This window comes from Etheostoma cragini, chromosome 18, assembly GCF_013103735.1.
Source record: "Etheostoma cragini isolate CJK2018 chromosome 18, CSU_Ecrag_1.0, whole genome shotgun sequence".
In the NCBI taxonomy this organism is placed as follows: domain Eukaryota; kingdom Metazoa; phylum Chordata; class Actinopteri; order Perciformes; family Percidae; genus Etheostoma; species Etheostoma cragini.
In genome coordinates, this window is record NC_048424.1 from 15,034,535 (window position 1) to 15,048,444 (window position 13,910).

The window sequence follows — 13,910 nt, forward strand, 5'->3', positions numbered from 1 at the left end:
TATTTCAAATGAGCTCCTTTACCAGCTGCCACACTAAACTAAAGTCCAGTAATATAATATACATTGTTCTGCAAAAAAAGTAAATTTCCTTTTGGTGCAGGACTTGTTACAGAGTTACACTGTGATGTTACTACTTTTGCAGAAGTAAATGATAAGAGTACTTATTTATTGAATTCTAAAACAGACTTCCCTTTCTGGTATTTACATCGCCTGCACCTTCCTCTTTCACACTGCTTAATTTAGAACAAAATGCTGTATGATTCACACCTCACCTTTGACTTTCTAAAGGTGGGGTTTTTAGATTCATAATATGTCGGCATGGAAAATGTCTGGGTGGAGTGTGTCTCAACTGCACAGAGGGAAATCACTGGTGTCTCCCTCCACCCACTTCATAGAGCTTCTTAGTCTTAATTGTGTTTGGCTGCAAGTTCAAAGCCAACGGTTAGAGGAATGTTAAGGGGTTGAATGATAAGATAAAATACAACGAAGTAATCTTACAACTGATCTCAAACTGAAAGGGTTACTGATAAAAAACACGGGCCATGTCACAGCGGCCAATGTTTGTAGTTTTAGTCCAGTTCCAAAGAAGTCCAAACATGTCTGGCTCAGTAACATAGAACTGTTATGCAGTAGACATTAACAATGTGTCCATGATGAGGAAATAAGAATTAATAAGGCAGCATGGGATGTAGATTAAAATGATCCATAACACTTTATAATAACCACTAAAAAATGGATAGGTAATTAAACTTTAGTTAATAGCTATTTTAATGTCAAACAATGAAGTGAGGATTTATAATGTTTACTAATCATTAGTAATATTTGTTATTTTACGATTAGTGTAATGTATAATAAGTTTATAAATTTAGTAAACCATTTTGGAAACTGTCCTTAAACAATTGCGTGGCTATTATATAGTTTCTACGATGCTTGTAATAAGTTAATGATTAATAAGTGGTTTATAAAAGCATCAATTAACACTAATTACTAGAATTGTTGGTCTTTGTAAGTGATAGTGTGGTCTGGACCTTCTCTCTGCATAGCGTCTTCAGATACTATAAATAAAATTGAATTGCATTATTTTGGCCATATCTTTTTTGTACACTGATAATAGCTATATAAATAATTAAAGATGGTATACAAAGTCTTATTAACTAGTAACAACGTATAATATTCACCATAATGTTAATTGACAGCTTATAATTAATTTCCTAATCCTTAACAAATCCTCATATAATATACAAAAGTAGGTTCTGGGCATCAATCAACTGTTAACATAAATTATAGCATAACCTATAATTAGTAAACATCATTTCCTTGTTATCAGTAAAATAACTTTGAACTAAAGTTAGATTACCTATCAATTTATCATTTATTAGCAATGTTTTTTATAGTGTTACCAAAGTATCTGTGATTGGCTAACCAGAAACGTTCACACTCCCTCGATGAAATATGTAATTCTTCAGAAAGAGTCCCCACACAATGTTTTGAACTTCCCAAAAATACCTCGTTGTTTTGTGGGTGGAGGGGTGTTAAGTATGTGTGGTGAACCCAAGTGGAAATAAGTATTTCGGAGAAAAGCTGAATAAAGTTAAAGTCACACAGCACTGAGCAGCGTGGAAAAAAAGGGTTGCACAGGTTCCCTCCCCCAGGTGGAACCACGGCAGAGACTTCCCCAGCCGCCTACGCTGCTCGTCCCCTTCAACCTTCAGCAGAATCACATGCTCTGGTGTTTGCTAGTTCTTTCCTGTGATATTAGACCTGTAAAGATTCTGAGTAATTTAAGTGTTCTGGCTGAGGGAGTGGAACTTGTTTTACTGAACTCCACTTCCCTCTCCTCAACATCGTGTTTACTCATGTCAGCATTGTTCTCTGCTGCTTTGCTCACTTATTAATGATGTTGGGTGACTTTGCTTTTTGTTGACGTTCAAATTATTTTCAAATACCCCCGCCATCCTCCTCGTCGGTTATTGGCTGGAAGGCTTTTGTGTATGCTTCGTGGTGCAGGTGGGCACAGTTTGTTTTTGTTGCCGTTTGTAGACCCTGGGCTGTCTGCAGAGACCGCGTTTTTTTACGGTGTGTTCAGGGGACAGGCAGCAAGCAGATAGTGAGATGTTTTTGCGGTGTGTTCAGGGGACAGGCAGCCAGCAGATAGTGAGCTGTTTTTACAGTGTGTTCAGGGGACAGGCAGATAGTGAGGAGATGTTTGCTGTATGTGACAACAAATCTTGTAGCCTAAAACTCGCGTGACATCGCTTAGAGCACCTTTAAAGAATGCAAGAAGGTTAAATTAAGTACTTGTAGCTGAGTGGTAGGTTGTCCTGCAAGCTGTCAGACACTCCTGTCGGTCCAGATTCCAATCCAAGACATGCACACATACCTACAACATTGGTATATACATTCAGTCATGCATAGTGTAATTGTACTGCACAGTAGTCATAGATCAGTTAGGGCGTAGAAGCAGGAGCTGGCGTTGTCTTTATGCATCCCGTGATAAGGCGGCAGGTGTTGTGGTGGCAGGTGGAGTCTATAAGTCTATAAGGACTGGGTGGACTACATATCCCATAAAAAAATGATAGGATAGGATAATAGTACTGCTTTGTACGGTAGTACGGAAGGAATTTCAGTAAAAGTAAAAATAAAAACAAGCAGGTGTTGAGATATTATTATTATGGATAAGTGAAAACTTGGATCAACATAGTTCTTAAATGTAATCTCTCAGGACCATAACTTTTATGGCAATCCGTCCAATTATTGTTTAGATTTTTAAATGTGGACCAAAGTGGTGGACAAAAAATATTTGACAACATGTTATTGGTGAAAGCGGAACAGGTACAATATTCTAGGTAGCTATAGTGTAAGATGTGCGTTAATGGGAAACACCGTCTGTCAGTGGACGTCCCGTTGCAGTTGGGATAAAACTGCTCTTATGGCAGGAGGTTTTGGTCCTGATGAAATGCAGCCTCCCCAGTATTTCCACAATCCTGCCCGCCTCAGGGTCCTGGAGTCGTACTGGTCCTGGAGGGACGGCAGATTACAGCCAATCACTTGCTCAGCAGAGAGAATGAAAGCCTTTGTCCTTGGCGGTGGCTGCATACCTACTAGAGCTAATACAACTATTGGGTAATACTTAGTCAAGTCCACCGTTTCCGAGTCCAAGACTAGTCCATAAGTCCAAAGAGGTTAAAGTCCAAGTCAAGACCAAGAAAAAAAAAAAAAAAAAGAATCCTCTTCAAGATTATCTGTTTACAATTGATATGATGGGAGAGACAGTTTATCTGTTTCTCCCTTTGCTATCAGCTGTCGTTGCAGGCAAAGCGTGCAACCCTCCACCTCCAGTCGTCTACTCCAGCTGACCGGTCCAGAGCCTCCGTCGGTCTGGTCTTGTGGCTCCATTGTCACCAGCACCGGTGTCTAGATTCCATCGGGGGGTTATGATGGTTCTCTACCCCTACACACCAACTATTAGTATAACGATAGAGTCTACTCTCCAAAGACTGTGTACATTTTAGAATGCTGTACAATAAACATTTTTTGCAAACATGTCTCTCCTGATTGAAATACTTGTTTCTGGTTTTGTTTTGAAGGCAAAAGTTACTTTACAACAATACAAACATACAGTGCTGGACTCAGCCAAGACCAACAAGAATAGTAAAGGTACTTTTATTGTCACATACACATACTGTACATGTAGCAAAATTCATTCTCTGCATTTAACCCATCCCTCAAGGCAGCCACTTAAAGCAGGGACCCACTCCGGATCTGAGCCAGTACCTTGATCAAGGGCACTGACTGGAGAACCTAGTACATGTTTTTTAATGGTCCAAAACACAACACAGTAAGGCCCAGAACGACCTGGATTCAAACCCAGAACCTTCTTGCTGTGAGCCCACAGCACTAGCCATTGGGCCACCACGCTGCGATATTTGGTGAGTCCAATGCCCGAGTCGGAGATAAGACCGAGACCAAATTCCAACGAGTCCGAGACAACAGAACAGCTTCTCGAGACTCAAGTACAACAGCCCTGCATAGTTGTATCCACCAGTTACAGTATTCATAATGTAGTATATTTTTTGAAACTCTGTGTACAGTATTCACGTTTTTTGTCTTGCTTTATTTATTCTTGTAGAACTTTTTTTTAATTCAAGTTGGTGTGTAATGTAACTGTTTTTACATGACTCAAGGAGCATATGCCTGGACTGTTTGGTGTCTGCACAAATGGCAAATCTTGAATGCCAACTTATGTTATTACAACAAATGTTTTGTGCAATTATTGGTTTATTAAACAAGAAGAAAGAATGCTGTTTGATTTAACAAGATAAAGTAATATGTTCTGCTCAATCTGAACAGTTTTCTGTAATGTAATACTGTGGCAAATTTGTTATCACACACACACACCTTTTACTTCCTCCTATAGGCAAAACAATCCAGTTTACTTGAGTAGCTCTTGAGCATGCGCACACACACACAAACACACACATTCCACACACACACACACACACACACACACACAGCCCATCTAAGTGCTGTTTGATTTTGAGGAATAATAACTTTTCCTGTTCCTAGTCTCAGTCATATTTTCACATTTCTTTTCTCCTGATGTCATCCTCTGTCTTTTAATACGTTGAAGCTGGTAGATGTGTGTGTGGAGATCTTTGCCCTTTGATCACTGCAGAAGGCAGTTCAGGTAAACTGGCTCCCATTGTTTAGCTTGTGGTTCCAGATTACTGTTAATACCAATGACGAATACATACAACACACCACAAATTATCATACTATTATGATTAGTTACTATGTATAGTTACTGCATAAAGAGAAGAATCATAAGGGAAGTACCCTTCCTGGAAAATCTCAGGACTTGTAGAAACAAATAGTTGATGGCCTGTTGAGTCACCTGCATGGTACTCAGGTGACAAACAGCTGACACCCTTTCGATGTCTATGTGGTAAAGGTCCCATGACATGGTGCTCTTTTACATAGGCCTTAGTGGTCCCCTAATACTGTATCTGAAGTCTCTTTTATATAGACCTTAGTGGTCCCCTAATACTGTATCTGAAGTCTCTTTTATATAGACCTTAGTGGTCCCCTAATACTGTATCTGAAGTCTCTTTTATACAGGCCTTATTGGTCTCCTAATACTGTATCTGAAGTCTCTTTTATATAGACCTTAGTGGTCCCCTAATACTGTATCTGAAGTCTCTTTTATACAGGCCTTAGTGGTCCCCTAATACTGTATCTGAAGTATCTTTTTTATAGACCTTAGTGGTCCCTAATTGTAAAGATTCAAATGTGGCAGTTTGTGGTTTAGTGAACGTCAACATCAATGCTGACATGTTAGGATTTGCTGTTGTTTTTATGTTATCTGAAGCTGGAGATAGCCCACACCTCAAATTGATAAAGACACATTGGATCAGCTGCATGCATGTTTTTGGTGTAAAACAGCAACTAGACCATCTTGGCAAGACTGATGAAATAGTTTGACGTTTTTGGAAATACACTTATGTTTGCTTTCTCTAACATACAGCTACTGTCGATGTGAAGATCAATACGTGACGGGTCTGGCTATTCCACACAGCATTCCTGGATGGGATAAAAACGTGTTCTGGTTTATTAATGTTTCTTTAAACCAATCACTATCGTCTTGGGCGGTGCTAAGCTCCGGGCAGAGCCACGGCGCCGCTGCAAAATAGCCTTATGAAGGAACTTGTTTCAGTGGAACATGTGTACGTTCTAGTGCTGTCAAACGATTCAAATATTATTCGCGATGCGTATTAATGTCATAGTTAACTTATTTAAATCTATTCTAAATATCCCTTGATTTCTTTTTGTCCCATTATTTTTTCTCATTTTAATTCTCTTATGAACATGGAAAAGTGGATTGGCTTGCTTTGAGCAAGTTTTTAAATTGAAAACAATATTAGCTTTTAGCCTACTGTAGTGTTTATTCTCACTGGGAGGGAATAATCTCTCACACAGTGTAACACTGTCCATCAATAAAAGGGTGAAAAACATACTTTGACAGGGGTGGGGGTTGGGTATTTCAGTCTGGACGTGCTGCGATGATAGCTCAGTTCCCGACAAATCCCACAGATCACTTTGGTCTTGTCAATGGCAACTTTAAAAAAGTAACTTTCCATCCAGAATCTTATTGTCATCCATTTCGGCGTCTGGTGCTCGCCATCCACTCAAAACGTAACGTTACTACTCTTTGGCCGGCTCGCAAGCCCAAACGGCGTGTGTGCGACGTGCCTGTTGTTTTGTTTCCGGTCTAGCTAGATGCGGTGTGGTGTTGTAGTTTTTCTAACGTTACTAGTTGTTGCAGCAGCATGTGAAAAAAACTACAAAGTTAGCTAGGCCAACAAGAAGGTTAATCTTGCGGAAAAAAGCTTTGACGCCGTTAAAATGGGTTTGTGTTAACGCTGTTAATAACGCGTTTAACTGACAGCACTAGCTGTCTGGATTTACCCTGCAGAGGTCTAAGGACCAGTTAAGCATAGTCCTCAGAAATCCACCAGAGGTTAGAACGCCAACATAAAGGAAGAGGAAGGGGACGGGTATCCCGCTGTAAAGAGTGAAATCCGGTGGAATTCCCTGCGGCACCGGAGCAATCCCGGAAGTGATTGTGGATATAAACTAAACCTAACAGCAACAACATCCACCTGTACCAGCTCCTCTAAAGCTCTAACATGTTACGTCTTGCACGTTCAATCTGTACGAAAACTAACAAAGAGAAAGTACGATGACAGGACCAGCTGTTTCCTCTGCTGTGACGGGATGAACTAAAATAGAAATTATAACAACTGACTGAATGAAATAGTCTGACCTCAGCTTGCTTCCTGGGGTTTAATGTGCTGTGTCACAGACAGTCAGCATTTCTTTCACCACGCCACAGGAAGGGCTCAACACACAGAAGAAGAGAAATGAATCCCTCAGGCTCAATGCAGCCCTGACTGCTGATGAGGAAGTAGTGATCACACATTTACAGAGTTCTTTTTTTTCTAAGCGAGCAGTCACTTCCTCCTGTGAGTAATAAGAGCACTGACTGACTGATAGCAGCTCACACACAGCGACAAGCAGGAGAGACTCAGGCTCCGATTCCACCACTGGTTTAATGTGTAAGTACAGAATTGGACAACTTAAGTCCTGTAACAATGTAAGCCTTCTGTTGGTGTTGTGTGGGAATTCTTGTTGTCTTGTTCAGACTTGTGTTCCAGACAGTGAGAGACTGTGCCGGGGTCACACTTTGTGCTGACTTGAGTATGCAGCGTTGCAAAGGGGCAAAGTTTGCTGGATTTTGTGAGGAAAGATCCCTCAGAGATGGATAGATAATCTTGTTGTTTTCAGAGGAGAACTTAACTCTCAGGGCTTTTTTTTAATAAACTGTATGCCAAATCGGCAGCAAAGGATGTGGTTCAGTGCAGGTTGTAGCAAGCCTGTGCAGAGCCAGTGAAGGATGTCTCAGATATTAAAAAAAAAAACTTTTCCTCATACTTCAAATGTCAAGTTGACACTTCAAATGCAGTAAAAGCTCATCGATGCATTATCCATAGCGATGACAGACCAGCTTGTACAAAGGAAGAAGAATGGAGGGCATGTTTCATCTGTAAACGAGGAGGAAGCTCAGGGCTTTTTTTTTTTTTAAACTCGACACACCTTCTGAGTCACCGTTACCTTGGTAATGGTGACACAGGTGTAATACTGTGTGAGAAGTTTGTCCAAGATGTGATCCGCTGGCGAGAGCCAAAGTGGAAGAAGTGGGTTTGAGTCATTCAACCATCTTCACCGTCAAACACGTCAGTGAAGTTAATGATGGGGGGGGGTTACACAAGGAGCAATAAAAAAGCGTGTGGAATGGGGTGAGGCTCGCAGCATTAACACTCACATCAGTTCCATGTCTGTTTTTGTTAACTAACCTCATTGACACTGAAGGTAAAGTTGGACCAGGAACGTTCTGACCCTCAGCTTCCTCTTTTGGGGTGTATGTGTGTGTGTGTGTGTGTGTGTTTGTGTGTGTGATAGGGACTTTCTTCACCAGCCTGACGTCAGCCAGTGTTGTGCTTGCGTTGCTTGTCATGAGGTTGTGGTAACCAGATCAGATTCTATCAGCGGGTGCCAAACCTCAACCAACTGGTCCCAAAAAAACCCTGTGCGTCCTGTGTTAACAGTGGCGGTTGACTCTGCCTCCATCCCCCTTTTTTGACACTTGTGAACCCTTCTAAAAACACAGGGTGTTGCCAAGGAGACGCTGACGAGCCAGAATAAGGAGGCGAAGAGGATTCCCCCATCCAGACAGCCCTGAGAAGCCAGAGAGGAAACACACGTCTATAATGGACCAGCAGCACGCCAAAGTGGAGCGATTTCTCAAGCTGGGGTACTCTCACAGTGACATCCTGAGAGTGCTGGAGAGCCTCCGCCACGACGCCCAGACCAATGACATCCTGGAGGAGCTGATAAAGACCTGCCACACTCGCAGCAACACAAGTGGCCCAAACAGTCCCAAGCTGGTGTCCAGAGGCTGCAGTCCTGGTCCCTGTCAACCCAGACCGGGACCAGACAGAGAGCCCGTCGCTGGCTTCAGACCCGTGGTTATAGATGGAAGCAACGTGGCCATGAGGTGAGTTAGTACTACTATCATTAACAATGATCGGTGTTTATATCCAGTTGCGGTGCTGAAAGAAGTAACAGTACCAACGTCACTTTGCAATGTTTTTTTAACATGGCAGTGAGAGAAGACATTTAGTTTCTTTATTGTTAATTTATGTGTACATTTGACAAAAAAAAAAAAAAACTACACTATTTTTGGTTTAATTTTCATTTCTATAGCTGCGTTTTTTTGCACATTACAGATTTGATTGCAGCACACTTCCTCTTTAAAAGTGTGGGAAGTGAAAACGTGATGCGTGCCATAAAGTCTTCTCCTTTTTTTTTCTCTCAATTCAAGAAGGCCAGAGTTACATAATCGGTCATTTCCCATCAGATTAAATCAGGTCAAGACGATACTCTTATCCAGCAAACTCTTATCCAGCGTGAATTGCAATATGTGTAAGGCTCTCCTGGAGTGATATTTCTGCATTATATGATCTCAAGGTTGCCACCTTTGTTACCTAAATTAGTAACAAGGAAGTTCTGAGTCAAAATGTACTCCCAACAAATAACACGGCATGTAGGAGGAGGAAATACAATGCAAAAAAAGAAAAAGAAATGAGCAACGCTTTCACAACACATATTCCAGTAAGGACATGAAGTGAGTGTTTATGATCACACCTTTGTTCCCAGGTAGGGCAGCACTTACAGTGCAGGCTGTCGTCCAGCCTCAGGCGAGACAGTCAGAGGCTGGCTGGTGTGGGACTCTTTATTCTGTTTCCGTGTGTCACAGTTCCTCACAGGTAACACCTGATCTGCTGTGACCCCGCGTACCATTTGTCACTCTCCCACCGCTGACTACCTCTGGTTTATTCCGCTATTGAAGGGGCACTGCGGTGATTCCGTAATAAGAAATAAGGCAATATGTCGATGTTGTATCGATTCCGCGATATGAGACTAGATATGGTCTTAGATTTTGGATACATAGTAGTATCGTAATATGGTAAGTGTTGTCTTTACCTGGTTTTATAGGCTGCATTACAGTAAAGTGATGTCATTTTCTGAACTTACCAGACTTTTCTATTGTTTACCTTTACTTACTAAGTCATTAAATCATTTCTGGAGAATATTTCTAAAAAGGTATTTGGTCAAGCATACTGTAATATTTGATATTCTCTATATTGCCAAGCCCTATGCTGACTAAAAGGCCCCCAGTATAGCTCAACCTCCAAAAATGTTGGCTACTACATTCCCCATAATGCAAGTCAATATAATTTTCCTTTGACCCACAGAAGGCTCTTTCCCAACTCTTTTCCACCTGCAATAAATATGTCTTCATATCCAATACCCGTTTCTTAGATGTAAATGGCATATATACACAACTTCATCACTATCGTGGACAGTTGGCAGCATAAAGATTCATGTAAAATTACTTTTCATCTCTATAGATGGTTAAACCAGCTACAAGAGAATTTTGTAGAATTGTGCTATTATAATAACATTTAGGAGTGAAACATTGTACATTAAAGGAAACATGAAACAACAGACAATTATTGACAACAGAGCAAATGACTCGCTTTAATGTGAAAGATGTCACTCATACTGACAAGTTCCATTTGCGCATCCTCTCAGTTCTATGACACATTCAGCCTCTTTAGATCGTTGTTTTGTTTTTTTACAGCTATTCAGCTGTTTCAGTCTCTCGGCAGGAAGCTGTACATTTGCTGCTCGGCAGCAAGCAGCAAACAACACACAGACACGGTTAGAGACTTTACACAAACCCAGTGGAGCATTTAGCAGCTAAAGACACAGATATTTCCATCAGGAGTTGGTGGAGACTGATCAACAGCTGCAGGAGAGAGAATGTTGGACTAACAGCCATCAGGTGGACACAAAGACTCCTAGTGAATGCTAGTAAAAAAAATAAAAGACAAGAAAAGACATAACAATTACTGTTGCTTTGATTGAGCCAACTAAGGTGGCCGACAGGGGCAAACGCCCTGCAACTTAAGAAAACACACGCAAACAGACAAACCAACAAGGAAATTAGACAACAACTTCATTAATTTGACCACACATGCGACCCGTGGCGTCCATAATCAAGTTGTTCCACTTAGTGCTCCCCATTAGAGGCCTGGAGAACTTCTGTGGTGTAACCTGGATGCAGCATTTTTTTGATTGCATTTGTTTTCGGGGTCGTCATTGTTCCTATATATGCAGCGCGTTTATTTATTTGGTGTCTATATGTCTTTTTGCATGAGTTGCAGGGCGTTTGCCCCCGTCAGCCACCATAGGCAACGGTGTATGACCACAAGCAACAGCATTTAGGTCTGCAAATGAACCAGCTGCAGTATTAACTCTGACAGTGTAGAATAGATATGTGGGAAAGAGCTGAAGGCTGCAAGAATAAATGATCAAGGAAATGCCACTCAAAGTATCCTTATGCAAGACAGATAGATTTATTCAGAATCCATAAACCATCCCTCTTAATTCTCATAATTTGAACCTGTTGTATGCAAAGTGCCTCACCACTTCCTGCTGACGGAGAGAAGGGGAATCCCCGTTCACATACGCAAAGACACAAACACATTCACACACAAAGTGCATCTCACTATCTTTGTGGGGACCCGTCATTGACATATCGCATTCCCTAGCCACTTACCCAAACCTTAACCCTTGCCCTCACCCTAACCATAACCTAATTCTAACCCTAATCCTAAAATCAAGTCTTAACCATCAATCAGCCATTTAAAGTTCTGGGGTCCAGCATTTTGACCCCACAAGTGTACTGGACCCCACGGATGTAGATAAACGAGAACAAACACACACACGGTGTTTGGTGTTTTTAGCACCCAACGTCTCCTTCCAGACAACACACACACGCACACGCGCACGCGCACACACACACACACACACACACTCACTCACTCACACACACACACACACACTCACACACACTTTACTTTATCCTGTAGGCAAACCAATCCAGTTCACCAAAGTAGCTCTTGAGTACACCCTGGAAATGTTACAGTATGCTCAAGTTTCAGACAACAGCTGGTGAACCTGTTACAGATAACAGATCTTTGTACTGCTGACATGAGTCACGATATAGATTTTTAGGGTTTTCCTAAATTCCTTCCTTCCTTGAATTTAATTCTCACAGTCTAGTTTAAGGGAATGCTTCAGTGTTAGAATGAACAGAGGCTCATGATCTTATCACGTTAAGGAGCATGTGTAAAACTGCTGTAAGGAATATCAATCTTGCCTTGGGGATATAACTTTTTTTTTTATACATGACATGTACATATATATATATATATATATGTATACATATATACATACACACACACACACACACACACAAAACTTTAAGGACATGTTCCCTTATCAGAAGTTCTGATAAGTTAGGATCAGGGTGGAGATGTGATGACACCAACAAGTGCTTTTCCTTTATTTCCAAATGTCATCACTGTTTTGCAAGGCTCGGTAATTTACAGTAAAAAACGACTCTTATACGATCACACCTTGAGGAGACGTAGGGGCACCTAAACAGTTTCGGTTCTCTGTGCTTTTAGAGAACTCTCAGCTCGCCTTGCTACAGCGTCTACTTCCTGAAAAAAAGGGAGAAGCATTGTGTGCGCATACGTGCATGGAAACACAAAAGAAGAAGCTGTTTGTTTTTTATTGTCAACTGTGGCTTCTGTGTCTTTGTAGCCATGGGGACAAGAAGGTGTTTTCGTGCCAGGGACTCCAGCTGGCAGTGAACTGGTTCTGGGAGAAAGGGCTGCGGGACATCACCGTCTTCATTCCCCTCTGGAGGAAGGAGCAGCCGCGGCCTGAGGCTCCCATCACAGGTACCTGACTCATCTGAGGTGGCACTAGTTCACTCCTTCAGTGATCTGCTGTGATGTCAGTTAAATGTCAATTTCATTTTTATGTCTAGCAACTTTCATTACACGTACAGAAAAGCATACCCATTAAAACAGAGCGTGACTAGAACTAGGAATACACAACAAAAACAAACTGGGCCCCTTGGGTAGCCCACCTTGCCCATATAGGGTTTGGTTCCGACCTACGGCCCTTTGTTGCATGTCACTCCCCCACCCCCCCTTCCTTGTCTAAGCTGTCTTGTCAAATAAAGGCCTAAAATGCCCAACAAATAATCTTAACATAATAGACAAGACAAACAAGTGTGACCATACAAATGCATACACTCTCTCACACACACACACACACAAATGCCTGAGAAAATGAAAAAGTTTGGAATTTGCTATTGAACGTAGACACAGGTATGACGGACCTCAGGTCATTAGGCCTGTTGTTCCACAGAGCAGGACCGCATTAACTGAAGGCCCCCAACCCCGACCCCCACCCCCCCAACTGGACCTGGATCTTAGTCTGGGTGCAGCTAGAAGGTCTCTGCCTGAGGACCTGAGAGTTCAAGGCAAGACCCGGCAGCTTTTTTTTGTACAGCACATTTCAGCAACAAGTCAATTTAAAGTGCTTTACATGAAACATAAAAGAGGAATTAAAAATATCCGTTTAAAGAAAATGAATTCAACTGGATGAATTCCTGTGACACTTTTGTTGTTCTTCCTTGTAGACTCAAGTCTGACCTCACCCAACTGTATTATATGTATGTATATTATGACAGGTACACATTAATGTGGCAGTCAGTGTGGTGTCAGAAGACTCAGGTCGAGGAAGTAGTGCCACAAAACATACACAATAACCATCATACCTTTAGCCACTGCGAGTTGGACCAACTGACACTCAAATCTTCAAAGACAAAGACAACAACTCTATTCATCTTCTCTTTGAACCAGAGCCAGATTTAATTTGATCACAATTTTAATTTGATTTAATTTGATCATGCAGCTTCAAGCTTCAGTACGGTGTCCCAGTCCCTGTGAAAAGGAGTACCCAGAATCCATCAGGGGCTGTTGGAAAACTTCAACACCATTAGGGCCTCTTTACAGTCACCGCTCCCCCCCTTTAGGTGCCAATGACACGTCAAAATGACATAGATCTCGCTGAGTGTATATGTATAAGGGGGGTGCAAAAAATCGCGATTCAAGCTCTACCGATTCAAAATCAATTCATAGAATTCCCCAAAAAAACAATTTATCACATGCAATCACATGATAGCCAGATACTTTACTGATCCCCAAGGGGAAATTCAAGGTCCCAGTAGCTAACAGACATCACACACAACATACACACACATCATAACAGGATGTTAATATAACGAATGGCAAACACATCTACATGCACAATATGACTATTATATATATATATATATATATATATATATATACACACAATAT

General features: G+C 41.4%; 1 protein-coding gene across 1 annotated transcript in view; it reads left to right on the forward strand.

Annotated features, from left to right (window-relative positions):
* The first annotated feature begins 6,935 nt into the window (after positions 1-6,935).
* Positions 6,936-13,910, forward strand: part of LOC117961941 (probable ribonuclease ZC3H12D) — an 11,424-nt gene continuing 4,449 nt past the window's right edge. Inside the window, exons 1-3 of the mRNA XM_034900980.1 lie at positions 6,936-7,115; positions 8,228-8,614; positions 12,298-12,437. Coding sequence (XP_034756871.1) covers positions 8,328-8,614; positions 12,298-12,437 — 427 coding nt within the window. The 5' untranslated portion in view covers positions 6,936-7,115; positions 8,228-8,327. The remainder of the gene's footprint in view (positions 7,116-8,227; positions 8,615-12,297; positions 12,438-13,910) is intronic.